We start from the raw sequence: 14554 nt of genomic DNA, 5'->3' as shown, positions 1-14554 counted from the left end.
AAATCTAAGAAAAGTGAGCTTGCACAGAAATGTTGTTAAGTAATGAGAACATTTGAACTATGATGGCATCAGTTGAGTGGCACCTATTAACATATTCATAAAGTTGGAGTTGGGCTGGCTGGTTATATACTGGGGGGCATGGGCTTGCTGGCTATATATTGGGGGGCATGGGCTGCCTAGCTATATATTAGGGGGCATTGGCTAGCTGCCTATATACTGGGGGCATGGGCTGAATGTTTATATACTAGGGGGTGTGGACTGGCTGGCTATATACTAGGGTGCATGGGCCTGGCTGGCTATATACTGGGGCAAGGGCTGGCTATATACCGGGAGCCGGGGGCTGGCTATATAAAGGGGGCATGGGCTGGCTATATACTTGGGGGCAAGAGGCTAAATAGCTATATACTGGGTAGAGAATGTGACAATGTACTCAAGTCAATAGATTTTCCCAGTTTTTGTGTTAAAATTAGGTTAATACGGCTTATACTTAGGTCAGTTTATACTAGAGCATATATGGGCAATTATAATTTTTATTTTTTATTGCCCAAGTGAGCCCTGGTTTCTTATTTCAGACAATCTCTTACTGTACATGGTCTAAAAGAAAAGTTTTGCTTCTTGCGATATTTAGTGTTGCAGCTCAATCCCACTTTTAATATTAGTAGTTACCAATATCATCCTCGGCCTGTGAATGAGAGTGGCGCTGTTTTTAATAGAAAGCAGCTTTTTTAAATTTTAAACTGATGATAATTTGCCTGGACCACACTTAGGATTTCTGCCTAGACTAAACTTTTCGGAAGTCATATGTCTAAGAAATGAAATACATAGGGGAATACTCATACGCCTGGGTTTGCACTCTTGACCACAAAGTAGAGAAACTATTCTATCCTCAGCACATTTTCTGAGGTCAAATCTGATTTCCATCACAGTGCTTGCGGTGATCCCAGTTTCCTAGAACAAAACTGAATCTTCAGATTTTGACAAAAGTTTCTTCATCACTGTAAGGAGTTTACATATTAGATATATTAGATGTAGAATGAAGGGCTGGTTAAAGGGGTTATCCTACAATGACTTTTATCTACAGAACAGGGAATTACTGACTGATTGCACTGGGTCAGAATGGAAAACCCAGTGATCATCAGGCCGGGCCGGTGGTACCCAAAGTACCCCCTGTATATCGAGTCATGGAGAACAGAACTGCTGACAGATTCTCTATAATATGTAAAATATTAAAGGGGTTTTATCCCATATACAAAGGGGAAAAGTGTCTGACAGCTGGAGGTCCCAGTAGGGGTTTAATTAGGAGAGACAGGGCCCCATAGCAGACTTTGGAATGGGCCCCCCCTACACCCTCAGTAAATATACATATTTGTATACTCACACATTTATGCACTGATATATACAGTTATAGACTAAGACAGATCTGTTCCAGTAGCTGCTGACCACATAGGTACAAGTACATGGAATTAGAGAAGAAAGATCCCTAGTCCTGTCGTTATGCTACCCCCTCCCTCTGCCCCAACATTTCTTATCTGAGCTGGTAATTCATGCTGTGTACTGTGGAAGATATGCCCTGTTATATACATATTATGCTGTACGATGTGCAGTACAATATGAATCCATTCTTTAGTGTGTCAGGCCGAATGCCAGGGCCCCCTGACTCTGTGGGCCCCATAGCGGCTGCTATGTCTGCTGCCGCTGTAGTTACGCCCCTGGGTCCCAGTACTAGCTATTCATACATCAGAGGTGCCTGATTTCTTCTCGATTACTACTATGAGACTGTACTTTGATTTTCATGTCTGTTCCACAGTAGTGAACTGTGTAGTAAAAGGGAATGTCCACTTTTTTTGGTTCACACAGTGGTCTAAGGGGGGTCTAAGTGGCCCGGGGGCAGAGTGGGCCGACATGGGGTGTTCCAGATTTAGGTTGTGGTACAATGCTATGGTTATGGTGGAAGCGACACAACGCAGCAGAGCCGCCAGGGGCAGGGATACCATGATACACTGGAGCACATAACACCTGCTTATGATGAATTCCCCTCAGCGACTTGTGTGAAGACATATGGGCACACAAGCAATCAGGATCCCCCAATTTCCCAATCCCAATTCCATTACTCCTATCCTGTAACAGAAAGTGTCCTGAAAATCCCTTTAATATTTTTACTCCATCCTTCGCATGGGCACTGCTGCCATGATCTGTGGGAAGGGCTCCTCTACCATCGCTCATGATGTATAAAAAGCGACCAAAAACATACAGCGCTAAAATTTGACAGAAAAACTACCTCAGCTGAGCGCGGCCTACTCAAGATGTGAAGCCGTGTGTTGAGTTTGTTGTTTCATATACAGTAATTGATTCTCCATCTCACACATGGAATATGCCGTAGGATGACTCCACAGAAAGGCGATGAAAATATCCGTAATTGCAATCATTACAGCGGTTACCCCTCCTAACTGGATACCTAAAAATAGACGTGCGACTCAAAAATGTCACTCGACAGATTTCATCAGGCCGCTTGTTGTCATTTGGCAGACACGGTGTAAATATCTGACATGCCTGATCATCATTTCGTACCGGCGAGGCACTTCTTCACAACACTGTCAGTTTCCATGGTGACTCAGATATTCCCAAAATGTCTACCAAGTGACAATGACAGCCATAGCTTGCCAAGTGTATATGGCTGTAACTACCAGGATTGGGGAGGTAGCACCTGTTTTGGAGATTGATGGGGACACCTTTATAGATTTTGCACTGGGATGTAAAGAAGCTTCACGTTACGACTCATGGTGCATCGCAGTTCAAAACTCGTGTGTCCGTGGTATCAAAGGTGGTCTAGCTTTGCTCAATAAAGGCTCAATGAATGGCCTAAAATAAACTTTTTAAGGTGTATGGGGGGGGGGGGGGGTATCTAGTCTTCCTGACAGCAAATGTTAGATGGATTTCAGCATGACGGATATTTTTATACATAAGGAAGTTAAACCACTAGAGGTGTCTCATTCATCTCCTAGTTGAGTGCACATTTACTGTATGCTCGGCTGAGGGTGCATGTGTATGGGAAGAATATATGTTGGAATTTATTTCCAACGGTAAATTGGAAATGACTTCTTGTTGGAAATACGGTAACTTCTGCAAAGAGCCTTCTATAAACAGCTGATAGTATGTAAATCTGCTCTGCTTCTTATGCTCTATAACATGTTTCTTACAGAAAAGATACTGGAGCACATTTACTAATGGTTCGCACAACGCATTTCCGTCTGGTTTCCCAACTATTTTCGATTAGCGCCGCATTTAACAGGGGTTTTTGGCGCAAGCGATCAAATTTTGGCGCAATTGCGACGACTTTCATGCGACGCAAAACGGGGGCGTGACCGCCGGACAACCCAACTGACTGAATTTTAATTGTGTCGCAAGACATGCACTCACATACACCGGGAAGAAGATGGTGAACTCCGGCGGACCTCAGCAGGGAAGCGACACATGCAATCTGCTCAGCTCCTCCTGCTCTATAACATTCTGCCTGCAGATAGGACACTATGTACCATCTGCTCAGCTCCTTCTGCTTTATAACATGCTGCCTGCAGATAGTACACTATGTAGAATCTGCTAAGCTCCTACTGCTCTATAACATGCTGTCTACAGAAAGGACCATACGTACAATCTACTCAGCTCCCCCTGTCCTATATCATGCTGCCTGCAGATAGGACACTATGGGGCAGATTTACTTACCCATTCGCGAAACAAGCGGTGCGTTCTCTGCGGTGGATTCGGGTCCGGCCGGGATTCATTAAGGCAGTTCCTCCGACGTCCACCAGGTGGACGCGCTGAAAAGCATCGGAACGCGCTCAAGTTCACCGGCCTATTCCTAATGAAGGTAAGTGCAAGCTCCACAACACTTTTTTTGTTTTAAATGCAGCGGTTTTTCCGAATCCGTCGGGTTTTCGTTCGGCCACGCCCCCCTATTTCCGTCTCGTGCATGCCAGCGCCAATGCACCACAATCCGATCACGTGTGCCAAAATCCTGGGGCAATAAAGGGAGAATCGGCGCAAATCGGAAATATTCGGGTAACACGTCGGGAAAACGCGAATCGGGCCCTTAGTAAATGACCCCCTATGTACAATGTTATCCTACCACTCACACATGACAGTTTCTCTCAAATAGCAATACCTGTGAGGTAATATACCTTGGTAGATTCTGCAACCAGTGGAGTGTGCCATTATTTTTTCCTGCATTTATCTGAAAGTAAAACTTCTATATGTGGCTTAAAAGCTGAAACAGACAGAAGAATGGTCTAGGACAGTGGTTCTCAACCTGTGGGTCGTGACCCCAGCAGGGGTCGAACAACCAAAACACAGGGGTCGCCTAAAGCCTTTTGAGCCGTGATTTTATTGTGTTTTTACTGCAAATCGCATGGTTTGGGGTCACCCCAACATGAGTAACTGTATTGCGGGGTCACAGCATTACAAAGGTTGAGAACCGCTGGTCTAGGAGACTTGTGTATATAACAGAGCCATAATACAGGTGATCATGTTATTTCTTCTCCTGCACCCGCCCATTACAATGGGGCAGATTTACTTACCTGGTCCTGTCGCGATCCCGCAGTGCGCTGTCCGACATGGATTCGGTTCTGGCGTGATTTACTAACATCCTGCGTCGATCCGCTGGAGTTCACTTGCTTCTTCCCAATGCATGTGAGTGCTTGATTTTGCGACACAAAACCTTTTTTAAATTCCCCGGTGTGTCCGAATCCGTCACGTTGTCCGACGGCTATGCCCCCGATTTCTGTCACGTGCAAGCTGGCGCCAAAATTCGATCGCATGTGCCAAAATCCCGGTGCAATTCGGTGAAAAACGGAAATATTTGGGAAACCTGACAAAATTGCGGCGTTTGGACCCTTAGAAAATGAGCCCCAATGCATCTAATGTAATAGCCATCATGCAATACCTCTGTACCGCTCAGGTGGCTCTGCAGGTCAGGTCTTCGCCTTACAGGTGATCATTGGGGTCCCAGCATAATTGGGCTGTATAATAAGCTCCAATCTTACATAAATGACTATCCGTTGGGGACAATATTTATCCACGATGAAACAAAATGTTCTCCATCATCTGCACTCACTGACTAATGTCCCTTCAGCTACACGAGTAATATTTTCCTGCCATGACCTCAGTTATAAATGACCTTCTAGTGAGGACAAGAACCTTAGCGGTAGACGGGGGACTGAAGGAGAAGTACATGAAATTATTAGGATTAATGAGGGTAAAGGGAAGACAAAAGTGCTAGACAGATCCACTGCATCACACGTAACTCTGCCCTGGAATCACGGATCAGGCTGAGTTCCACCATAATCATTCACATCAGGTTTAAAGTAAAATGTCTTTGGGTAAATTCCAACATTTTTATTAGCTGACAAAACCTTGGCTACAGAGATCGGCTTATTACAGTCATTCTGCAGAGCTGGGAGGATAAAAGGGGAAAATAATCTGCATGTATCCAAATATATTCTGATATATTCATGAGATGTACAGATGTGTCCTCCTTTACATCACCCTGGATGGACGAGTCATGAGATAATCACTACAGTTATTACAAAGGGATATGATATCTGTGTATATTTGGGAGCTCTTAAAATGAACCCCTTAAAGGGGTTCTCCCAAGGTTGAAAAACATGGTTGATTTCTTCCAAAAACAGCGCCACACCTGACTATGACTTGTGCAGGTATTGCAGCTCAGCTGTATAGAAATGATTAGAGCTTAGTTGCAATACCGCACACTACCCATGGCCAGGTGTGGCGCTGTTTTTGGAAGAAAACAGCCATGTTTTTCCACATTGGGAGAACCCCTTTAAATACATATTATCAGGATGTTAGATCAGTTGAAAGCCACGTGTTTGTTTTGTAATATTTCTATCAGTGGCTGAAGGGGATAATGGCGTTAAGATGATTGATTTACAGCACAGTAATGAATTACTGTAACGCTCTGAAGTTTTGCCTGTACACATCACACAGAGCGTACAGCCGCCAGATATATGGGGCTGCCAGACGCCCTTGAATGTCTATTCTATTGGAGGAGGATTTGGCCGCACTCACAGCTGATCCCTACTGTGTTCTCCCTGAGAAGTGACGACAGCCGAATATGGTGACTCCCTGCGTCATAGGAATTAATATGTAATGGTCTAAGCCAAAAAGAAATAATAATGGAACAAACCATCCTAAGACTACAAGTATCTTATGTTTTGACCAGGAAGCTTCATTATATCTTTGAAAAGAAATAATTAATCATTTTATTAATTTCTATTATCTACTGTATATACTGGATAAGCCGACACGAATATAAGCCAAGGTACTTAATTTTACCACAAAAAACTGCCCCTGCCCCAGTACATAGCAAGCCCATGCCCCTGTATATAGCCATCCCATGCCCCAGTATATAGCCAGCCCATTCCCCAGTATATAGCCATCCCATGCCCCAGTATATAGCCAGCCCATGCCCCTGTATATAACTAGCCCCTGCCCCAGTATATATCTAGCCAACCCCCAGTATATATCCAGCCCATGCCCCAGTAAATAGCCAGCCCCCTGCCCCTGTATATAGCCAGCCCATGCCCCAGTATATAGCCAGCCCCCTGCCCCTGTATATAGCCTTCCAGCCCATGCCCCAGTATATAGCCTGCCAGCCCCCTGTATATAGCGAGCCTCTGCCCCAGTCTATAGCCAGCCTATGCTCCTGTATATAGCCTTCTCCGGTATATAGCCAGCCCATGCCCCAGTATATAGCCAGCTCATGCCCTAGTAATAGCCAGCCACTGCCCCAGTATATAGCCAGCCCATGCCCCAGTATATAGCCAGCCATTGCCTCAGTATATAACTAGCCCATGCCCTAGTATATAGCCACCCAGCCCCAGTATATAGCAAGTTTTTGACCCAGTATATAGCCAGCCCATGCTCCTGTAAATAGCCAGCCCCTGCCACAGCATATAGCCGGCCTTGCCCCAGTATATAGCCCATTCCACAGTATATAGCCAGCTCATGCCCCAGTAATAGCCAGCCCATGCCCCTGTATATAGCCAGACCATGCCCCCTGTATATAGTCAGCTCATGCCCCCAGTATATAGCCTGCCAGCCCCCAGTATATACCCAACCTGCCCATGCCCCAGTATATAGCCTGCCAGCCCCCAGTATAGAGCCAAACCATGACCCTAGTACAGGCAGTCCCCGACTTACGACGTTCCGAGATGCGTACAATCCGTAGATACAGACGGGACTCTCGGCGCCTTGTGCATGCGCATTGTACTTCCGCGCTGCAGCGCGGACACGGAGATGCCGAGGATCAGGTAACTAAGGATGCGATCTCACGCTTCCTTAGTTACAAGTCAGTGGGTGGAGGGCTTCTAGGCAGTCCACAGCCGGAGCTTGCAGGTAACTACTTCCCGTACTTACTGCATAGATCGGCAACCCGTATGCAATCCCAGGCATCACCGTGACTTGTTTTAAGTACTGTACAGCAATATTTAATGTTGCCTCCTCATAGGGCAGAGAGCGAAAAGAGGGAGCGGGTCACGGAGATGCCAGGGATAACATACAGATGCAGTAAGTACATGCCGGCAGTATCAGAGGTTTCAGGTAACTAAGCATGCATTAGCTTCCTTAGTTACCAGTCAGTGGGCTGAGGGCTTGCACAGGAGGAACTGCAAGCCAGTGGTTGCGGGTATACCAGTTCCAACTTACATACAAATTCAACTTAAGTACAAGCCTCTGGTCCCTATCTTGTACGTAACCCAGGGACTGCCTGTATATAGCCAGACCATGCCCCCAGTATATAGCCAGCCAATGCCCCAGTATATAGCCTTCCAGACCCTAGTATATAGCCTGCCATCCCCCAGTATATAGCCAGCCAGCCCATAGTATATAGCCAGCCCACCCCCTGTACATAGCCAGCCAGTCCCCAGTATTAAGCCTGCCCACCCACAGTATATAGCCTGCCAACCTTGCCCCACCACAGCAAATAAAATAAAAATCAATACTCACCACCCCCCACAGGTTCACTTCTTCTTTTCAGAGGCAGGTCCATGAGCGCCACCTTCTGACCTCATAGGCTGTACGCCGCCAGCGCACACGGACCTGCCGCTGGAAAAAAGAAGACCTGCGGGGGACTTTTTTTTTATAGACTCGTGTATAAGCCTAGTTTGGTTTTTTCAGAACATGTGATAAAAAAACGTGTACACTCGTGTATAAGCTTAGTTTGTTTTTTTTCAGAACATGTGCTAAAAAACTTGCCTTATCCTCGAGTACATACGGTATCTGTCCATCTCATATCTATTCATTATACTACCTTTCTTTAGAGAGCTGTTTTTGAAGGAATCTACCATCAAAATCAAGCATGATAAACCATGGGCACTTACTGCTAGATCCACGAACCGTGGGACAGAGTTATCTTAGTGTGATACACGTTTTTTGGTTGTATTTTAGTGAATTTTTGGGCGCATTGTGGTATTTGCTCAATTTTTTTCAACTTTTTTTCCAGCAGTTCGCCGGAGGTCGCTGTGTAACAGTAATCCTGGTTTGCGCCTAATTTTTCTTTGTATTTCTACTGCTATTTCTAACAGTTGTTTGCACCTTTTTTAAAACATTAATTTGCGCAAAAACACACCAGTTGTGACCATGCGTAGGAAAAGCAATGGCATGAGTCATTTTGCGCCTTTTTTAAAATTTGAGCCTAATGTCTCAAAAAAACTTGCAATTGACAAAGCTCCAAAACTACAAAGCCAAATGAGGTACAAAAAATAGATCCCCAAAATGCCCAGAAAGAGATCAGAGAAGGGGGAAATAAGATAAATGACCCCCATCAAGTATACGGAGACGTGTACTACTTACATGTGGAACAATATCATAGATATCATATAAGCAATGCTACAGTGTTATACATAGTCAATATATATACAGTGATCAGAGATCTTATAATACAGTGATATAAGTGATTACAGAGCATAAAAACAGGATGGACTGGAATGGATAAAAAACCCACTTGTTCAGCATTTCTATTGCGTTCAGCAAGTACCAACTTAAAGTGAACCTGTCACCACCATTTTTAGCTAGTGACAGGTTCCAATAGTCTCTGCTATGCTGATTTCTTAAAAATTCCTTTGTTAGCAGTCTGAATTCTGACACTACTTTATAAAACTTTTTTAAAACTCCCTGCCAGCAGAATGTGACGAGTCCCAGGGATCTCCTGTCCTCATCGCTCATCTAGCTCCCTCCCCCTGTCAGGTACATCCAATTTATGTTGAGGAGAAGGGGAGACACAGCACACAGACTGCAGTGGCCCCCAGGTAACCAGCTAAAGTGAAATTATAAAGTAGTGTCAGTATTCAGAATGCTAACAAAGGCATTTTCTAAATCACAGCAAAGCACAGGCTATTGGAACCCGTCACCAGCTACAAATCACATTCCAGGTGACAGGTTCACTTTAAGTAACCCACTAATTTTCTGCTATATGCTTAAAGGATTTATCTAGTCCAGGATGTGCACCCAACCTACTGGACTGGTGCTGCTGGATATCTTTATTATCTATGTTTAAATCATCTATTTATCTACATCTATCCATCTCTGTGAGATATATCTATCTTTTTCTACTTCCTAAATATCTATATTTCAAGTGTGTACATATTTGATATTTGTCTTTTTAATATGTCTACTACCTACCTTTCTATCTATAAAAAATAGGAAAAACAAGCAGCAGATTTCAGTGAAAATTTGGTGAAAAATGTATTTCAAGATGACGTTTCGGTGTAACACACCTGGTTTCACCGCGAAGCATCGCCATCTTGAAATAAATTTTCACTAAAATCTGCTGCCTGTTTTTTCTATCTATCTATCTATCTATCTATCTATCTATCTCCTATCTATCTATCTATCTATCTATCTATCTATCTATCTATCTGTTATCTATCTATCACCAAAAAATAGGCAGCACTCCAAGATTGTAGTCCAAAAAACGAGGGTGAAACTTTATTCCATGGCCTCGTTTTTTCGACTACAATCTTGGAGTGCTGCCTATTTTTTGTTGATATTTACAAAGGACCGCTTGCCACGGAACTTACGGCTTTGCACCACCTTACCATTTAACCAGTAGTGCTGCTCTGGACTTTTCCTTAAACTTTATCTATCTATCTATCTGTTATCTATCTATTGTCGATCTATCTATCTATCTATCTATCTATCTATCTATCTATCTATCTATCTATCTATCTATCCATCTCATGTCTTTCTATCTCATATCTATCTATCTATCTCATATCTATCTATCCATCTCATGTCTTTCTATCTCATATCTATCTATCTATCTATCTATCTATCTCATATCTATCTATCTATCTATCCATCCATCTATCTATATATCTATCTCATATCTATCTATCTATGCCATATCTATCTATCTATCTATCTATCTACCTATCTATCTCATATCTATCTATCCATCTCATGTCTTTCTATCTCATATCTATCTACCTATCTATCTATCTATCTATCTATCTATCTATCTATCTCATATCTATCTATCTATCTATCTATCTATCTATCTCATATCTATCTATCCATCTCATGTCTTTCTATCTCATATCTATCTATCTCATATATATATCTATCTATCCATCTATCTATCTATCTATCTATCTATCTATCTATCTATCTATCTATCTATCTATCTCATATATATCTATCGATCTATCTATCTATCTCATATCTATCTATCTATGCCATATCTATCTTCCAATCTATCTATCTATCTATCTAAAAAATAGGCAAAAACAGCAGCACAGTCAAAAACGATTAAGAGAGTTGTTAGGGTGCTATCCAGTACTCTCACCAGCCAGAGTCCATAGTAGATCCAAACATAATAAACGGCAGCACTCCAAGATAGTGAAACAATTCAGTGGAATAAACACTGAATTGTTTCACTACCTTGGAGTGCTGCCGTTTATTATGTTTGTATGTATCTATCTATCTATCTATCTATCTGTTATCTATTCTTCCATCTCCGTTTATTACTCTGTACAATATACTCTACAAATAAATTTTTTCTCTCCACTGCAAGACCCACTTACCTGACTTAAGAAGCACGATCATGATGACAGGTACTATAAGAACAATGGCTGCAGCTATGACAATAATCACTTTTAATTGAGGCTGCAAAAATAGAAAAGAAATTCCACAAATAAATCAACACATCGCACAAAATAACGAAAAACTGAAAGCATCAACTATCGTCTGTCAATCACATTGAAATTTGATTGTGTTTTTTTTAAACAATTCTAGAAATGCAAGTAAAATGTTGAATTCTAGAAATTCCACCAATAGTAAAGAAAGTTCTGGATGTGGAGGAACTCACCTTCATCCTTACTAGAAGTAGAGGGCAGTGAGTGGTCGCTTTGCTTCTGAATGGTTGTGAAGTGCCAGCGTGCAGGAAGTTTCCTTATGAATCAGAATTCCTCCAAAACACTGCAGATTTTGCTCAATACTTTGAAACATTTGGCAACCTTTGGGGTTTTTAAAAAAAGAAATTGAAAACAGATTTTATGGGCGTATTTAGCATTTGGGAAGAACAGTGGGTGGCTCCAGCCTGGATCCAAACCTCTGTGTCCAGCAGAAATCAGAAAGCTAAACTTCCCGGCCACCTATGACTCAACAATTTCATCCCGAAAAATGTGCCAACAGGTCAAATCTACCAAATGAGGCGACTATAGGACTTACTCCAAAAGGTAACAGTGATCTCAGATACGGCCACAGGCTGCAGTTTAGGAAGGGGGGAAAAAAAAGTTTGTGTCTGTTTCTTTTTATGATTCATTTCCTGCAAAAACAGGATCGTTTGTTATAGGATACTTCGGTGTAACGAGCGCAGAACACGCGGTGGACAGTTAGGGTCACGGAACATATGGAAGGTGGATATATGTACAGCACACTGGGCTTCCTATAGTATGTCCATGTATATTCTACTTTACTACTAAAAGAGGAAGAAGCACCAGGTGGTATACAGATAATAAATGACTAGTACTTTAAGGGGTATTCCAGAAATAAGCATAATTTATAATTACGGTAAATTGCTCATTAAAATATAAACTAATATCTAATTGAAATTTTCTCTCCTTAGCATAAAGAAGAATTAGAATGCAACTGGCCCTTTAATCAGACCATTGATTTTGCCCATTTAGAAGAGACAAAGGACAGAAGATGGCCGCTGGTCACATGTCCAGATCACATGTCCTGCACCTGCCTGGGCAGGTCATGTGATCACTACTATATTTGGCTGTAGTCGGTTGGTTGCAGTGTATCCAGTATGGCCAGTGTTGTGGTGAGACGTCAATGATTGTCAATGATGCCACGTGTAGTGATGACAATTACACATCATTTCTATGGTAACAGAGTAAGACAATGGGGCACATTTACTTACCCGTCTCGTTGACGCCGCCGATCCGGAATGTCCGACAAGGATTCAGAGCTACCACGATTCACTAAGATCGTGCGTCCAATTTCCTGCATGTGTCGCAGGGCAAATCGGAAAAATTCGCGAAAACCCGAAGGAAATGCGTCCGACGAACCCTTAGTAAATGTGCCCCAATGTGTTAGATCATCACTAGAAGCAGAGCATAAAAGGGAGGAGCTGTCACTGAGAACTGAGAGATCATGGGAGTTGTAGTTGTAGATGGCAGCCGCCTTGGAGATAACTCCTCCTACTTTACAAAGCCCATAAAATTTTGTGAATCATAAAATCAAACTATTTAAGCTCCATTGTTGTGACTAATGACATTGAGGTTTGTTGTAGTCATTTATTTATAGCATCATGGGATTTTGTATCAGGGGGGACATTAATCATAGTCTGTTAGACTGTTTTGAGTGTTTTTTAGCCCAAAAATCTGGCGCATCTCGTTAATTTGGCGCATTTGGCGCATGGCAAAGTTCGGCACTTAGTGGTTCTGAGTCCCTGCGCCTTATCTGACATAGTGAGAGCCTCCTATACAGATGTTTGCACGGGATCTATCACAAATTTTTTTTTTTACATATCTGTAACTTTTAGTCCCTGCAGTTACATCACAATGATAGGTTTTTGGTGCAGAGATGAAGCCCTGAACGTCCTGTCACCTCCTTTCATTATTGGTCACAAATGAGATCTAACAATTTGAGACAAATTTGGCGCAAATTTAGGATGCAAATGAATCGAACGTGAGACAAATCCAACTCAGGAATGTATAAACACAGGATTCCAAGAAATGTACGAAAAAGCATTATTTCATGCCTAAAAAAAATGACATTTAGGAGGATTATGAAATAAAGTTATTCCTGGTGATACCAGTTCTTTGACAATGTGAAAATTGATCTGGTCATAAAGGGGAGAAAACCATCTGCTATTGAATCTGGCATCTGCCTGGTCTCCTCCTCCCAGCACATGGGCATCAGCAGCAATGAGCTCCGAGATTTACTGCTGTGTTATCTTTATTGTGTTGCAGATTTCTTATACTTCTGTGTATGGAATGGTTACATGGTATTGGTTCTACACCTTTAATATTCTTTATGACAGTCAGAGGATACCAAAACTCATCTCTGCACAATTGTACACTGCACACTCCTACCTGCATACATGCACCAGCTCACTGGAAAAGAAAATCCACCATCAAAATCCATTATGAGAAACCAGGGACACTTAGTCATAGATCCAGGCACCGTGACTGTGGTAATCTGCTTATATCTGTTATACATGGCCTCCTTCTTCTAAAATCAACTTTTAAATTTATGCAAAAGGGAATTACCAGAGCCCCTCTGTGCTGCAACTTCACAGGCTGTTACACTATGCAATAGCACTTCCTCCTCCCATTGTGTCCTGAAACTCACTACTGCTGTGAGATTAAAACAAGCAGAGGGAGGGGGAAGTATAAGGGGGGAGGGTGAGACAGTATAACAACCTGTGAACCTACAGCACAGGAGGGCTCTGGTAACACCAGACAGACCTCTTCTGGCTCATTAGTATAATCAGAAAAGTTGATTTTAGAAGAAAGGAGGCCATGGATAATAAATATAAGAAGATTCCCACAGACAAGGTGCCTGGATCCATGAGTAAGTGTCCTTTATATATCATGATGGATTTTTATGATACATTTCCTTTAAATTTGAGGTTGGTGTAAAGGGCAGCACCTCTATGGAGATTTTATCCAAGCATTTGCTAAGTAGATAATTTATATAGTGATTGTAGTCACTAGTTTATATTTTCCTGTTAAAGGTAATTTGTGCTATTAAGAAACAGATTTTACTGACATGTTTTTATTGCTACAAAGGCATTTCCCCCTCTACATATTAGGGGAATGTTTCATGGGTTTTGAGTCTAAGTATACTTTATGAACTGTTAAGCTGACATTTCCATTTTTTTCAAGGTCCTCATTCTTTGCTGTGTAGACTGGAGCAGAGGCTGCACAGTTATCTCAATGTCATAAGAGGGACAGGGATTTGATGATGGATGACAATATATCACCCTTAATATATAAAGGGAACGTAGCAAGAATTTTTAATCTAATCGTAC

The 14554-nt window shown here is 42.3% G+C and overlaps 1 protein-coding gene across 1 annotated transcript in view; it reads right to left on the bottom strand.

The window, feature by feature from the left end:
• Positions 1 to 11493, bottom strand: part of LOC140075694 (prolyl endopeptidase FAP-like) — a 100685-nt gene extending 89192 nt beyond the window's left edge. Inside the window, exons 1-2 of the mRNA XM_072121872.1 lie at positions 11378 to 11493; positions 11094 to 11175 (exon numbers count right to left, since the gene is read on the bottom strand). Of these exons, the coding sequence (XP_071977973.1) occupies positions 11094 to 11175; positions 11378 to 11383 (88 nt within the window). The 5' untranslated portion in view covers positions 11384 to 11493. The remainder of the gene's footprint in view (positions 1 to 11093; positions 11176 to 11377) is intronic.
• Positions 11494 to 14554: the final 3061 nt, after the last annotated feature.

Source organism: Engystomops pustulosus, chromosome 8 (assembly GCF_040894005.1).
Source record: "Engystomops pustulosus chromosome 8, aEngPut4.maternal, whole genome shotgun sequence".
Lineage (NCBI taxonomy): Eukaryota > Metazoa > Chordata > Amphibia > Anura > Leptodactylidae > Engystomops > Engystomops pustulosus.
Note: the sequence above shows the minus strand (reverse complement) of the source record. Positions and strands in the feature narration are given on the sequence as shown.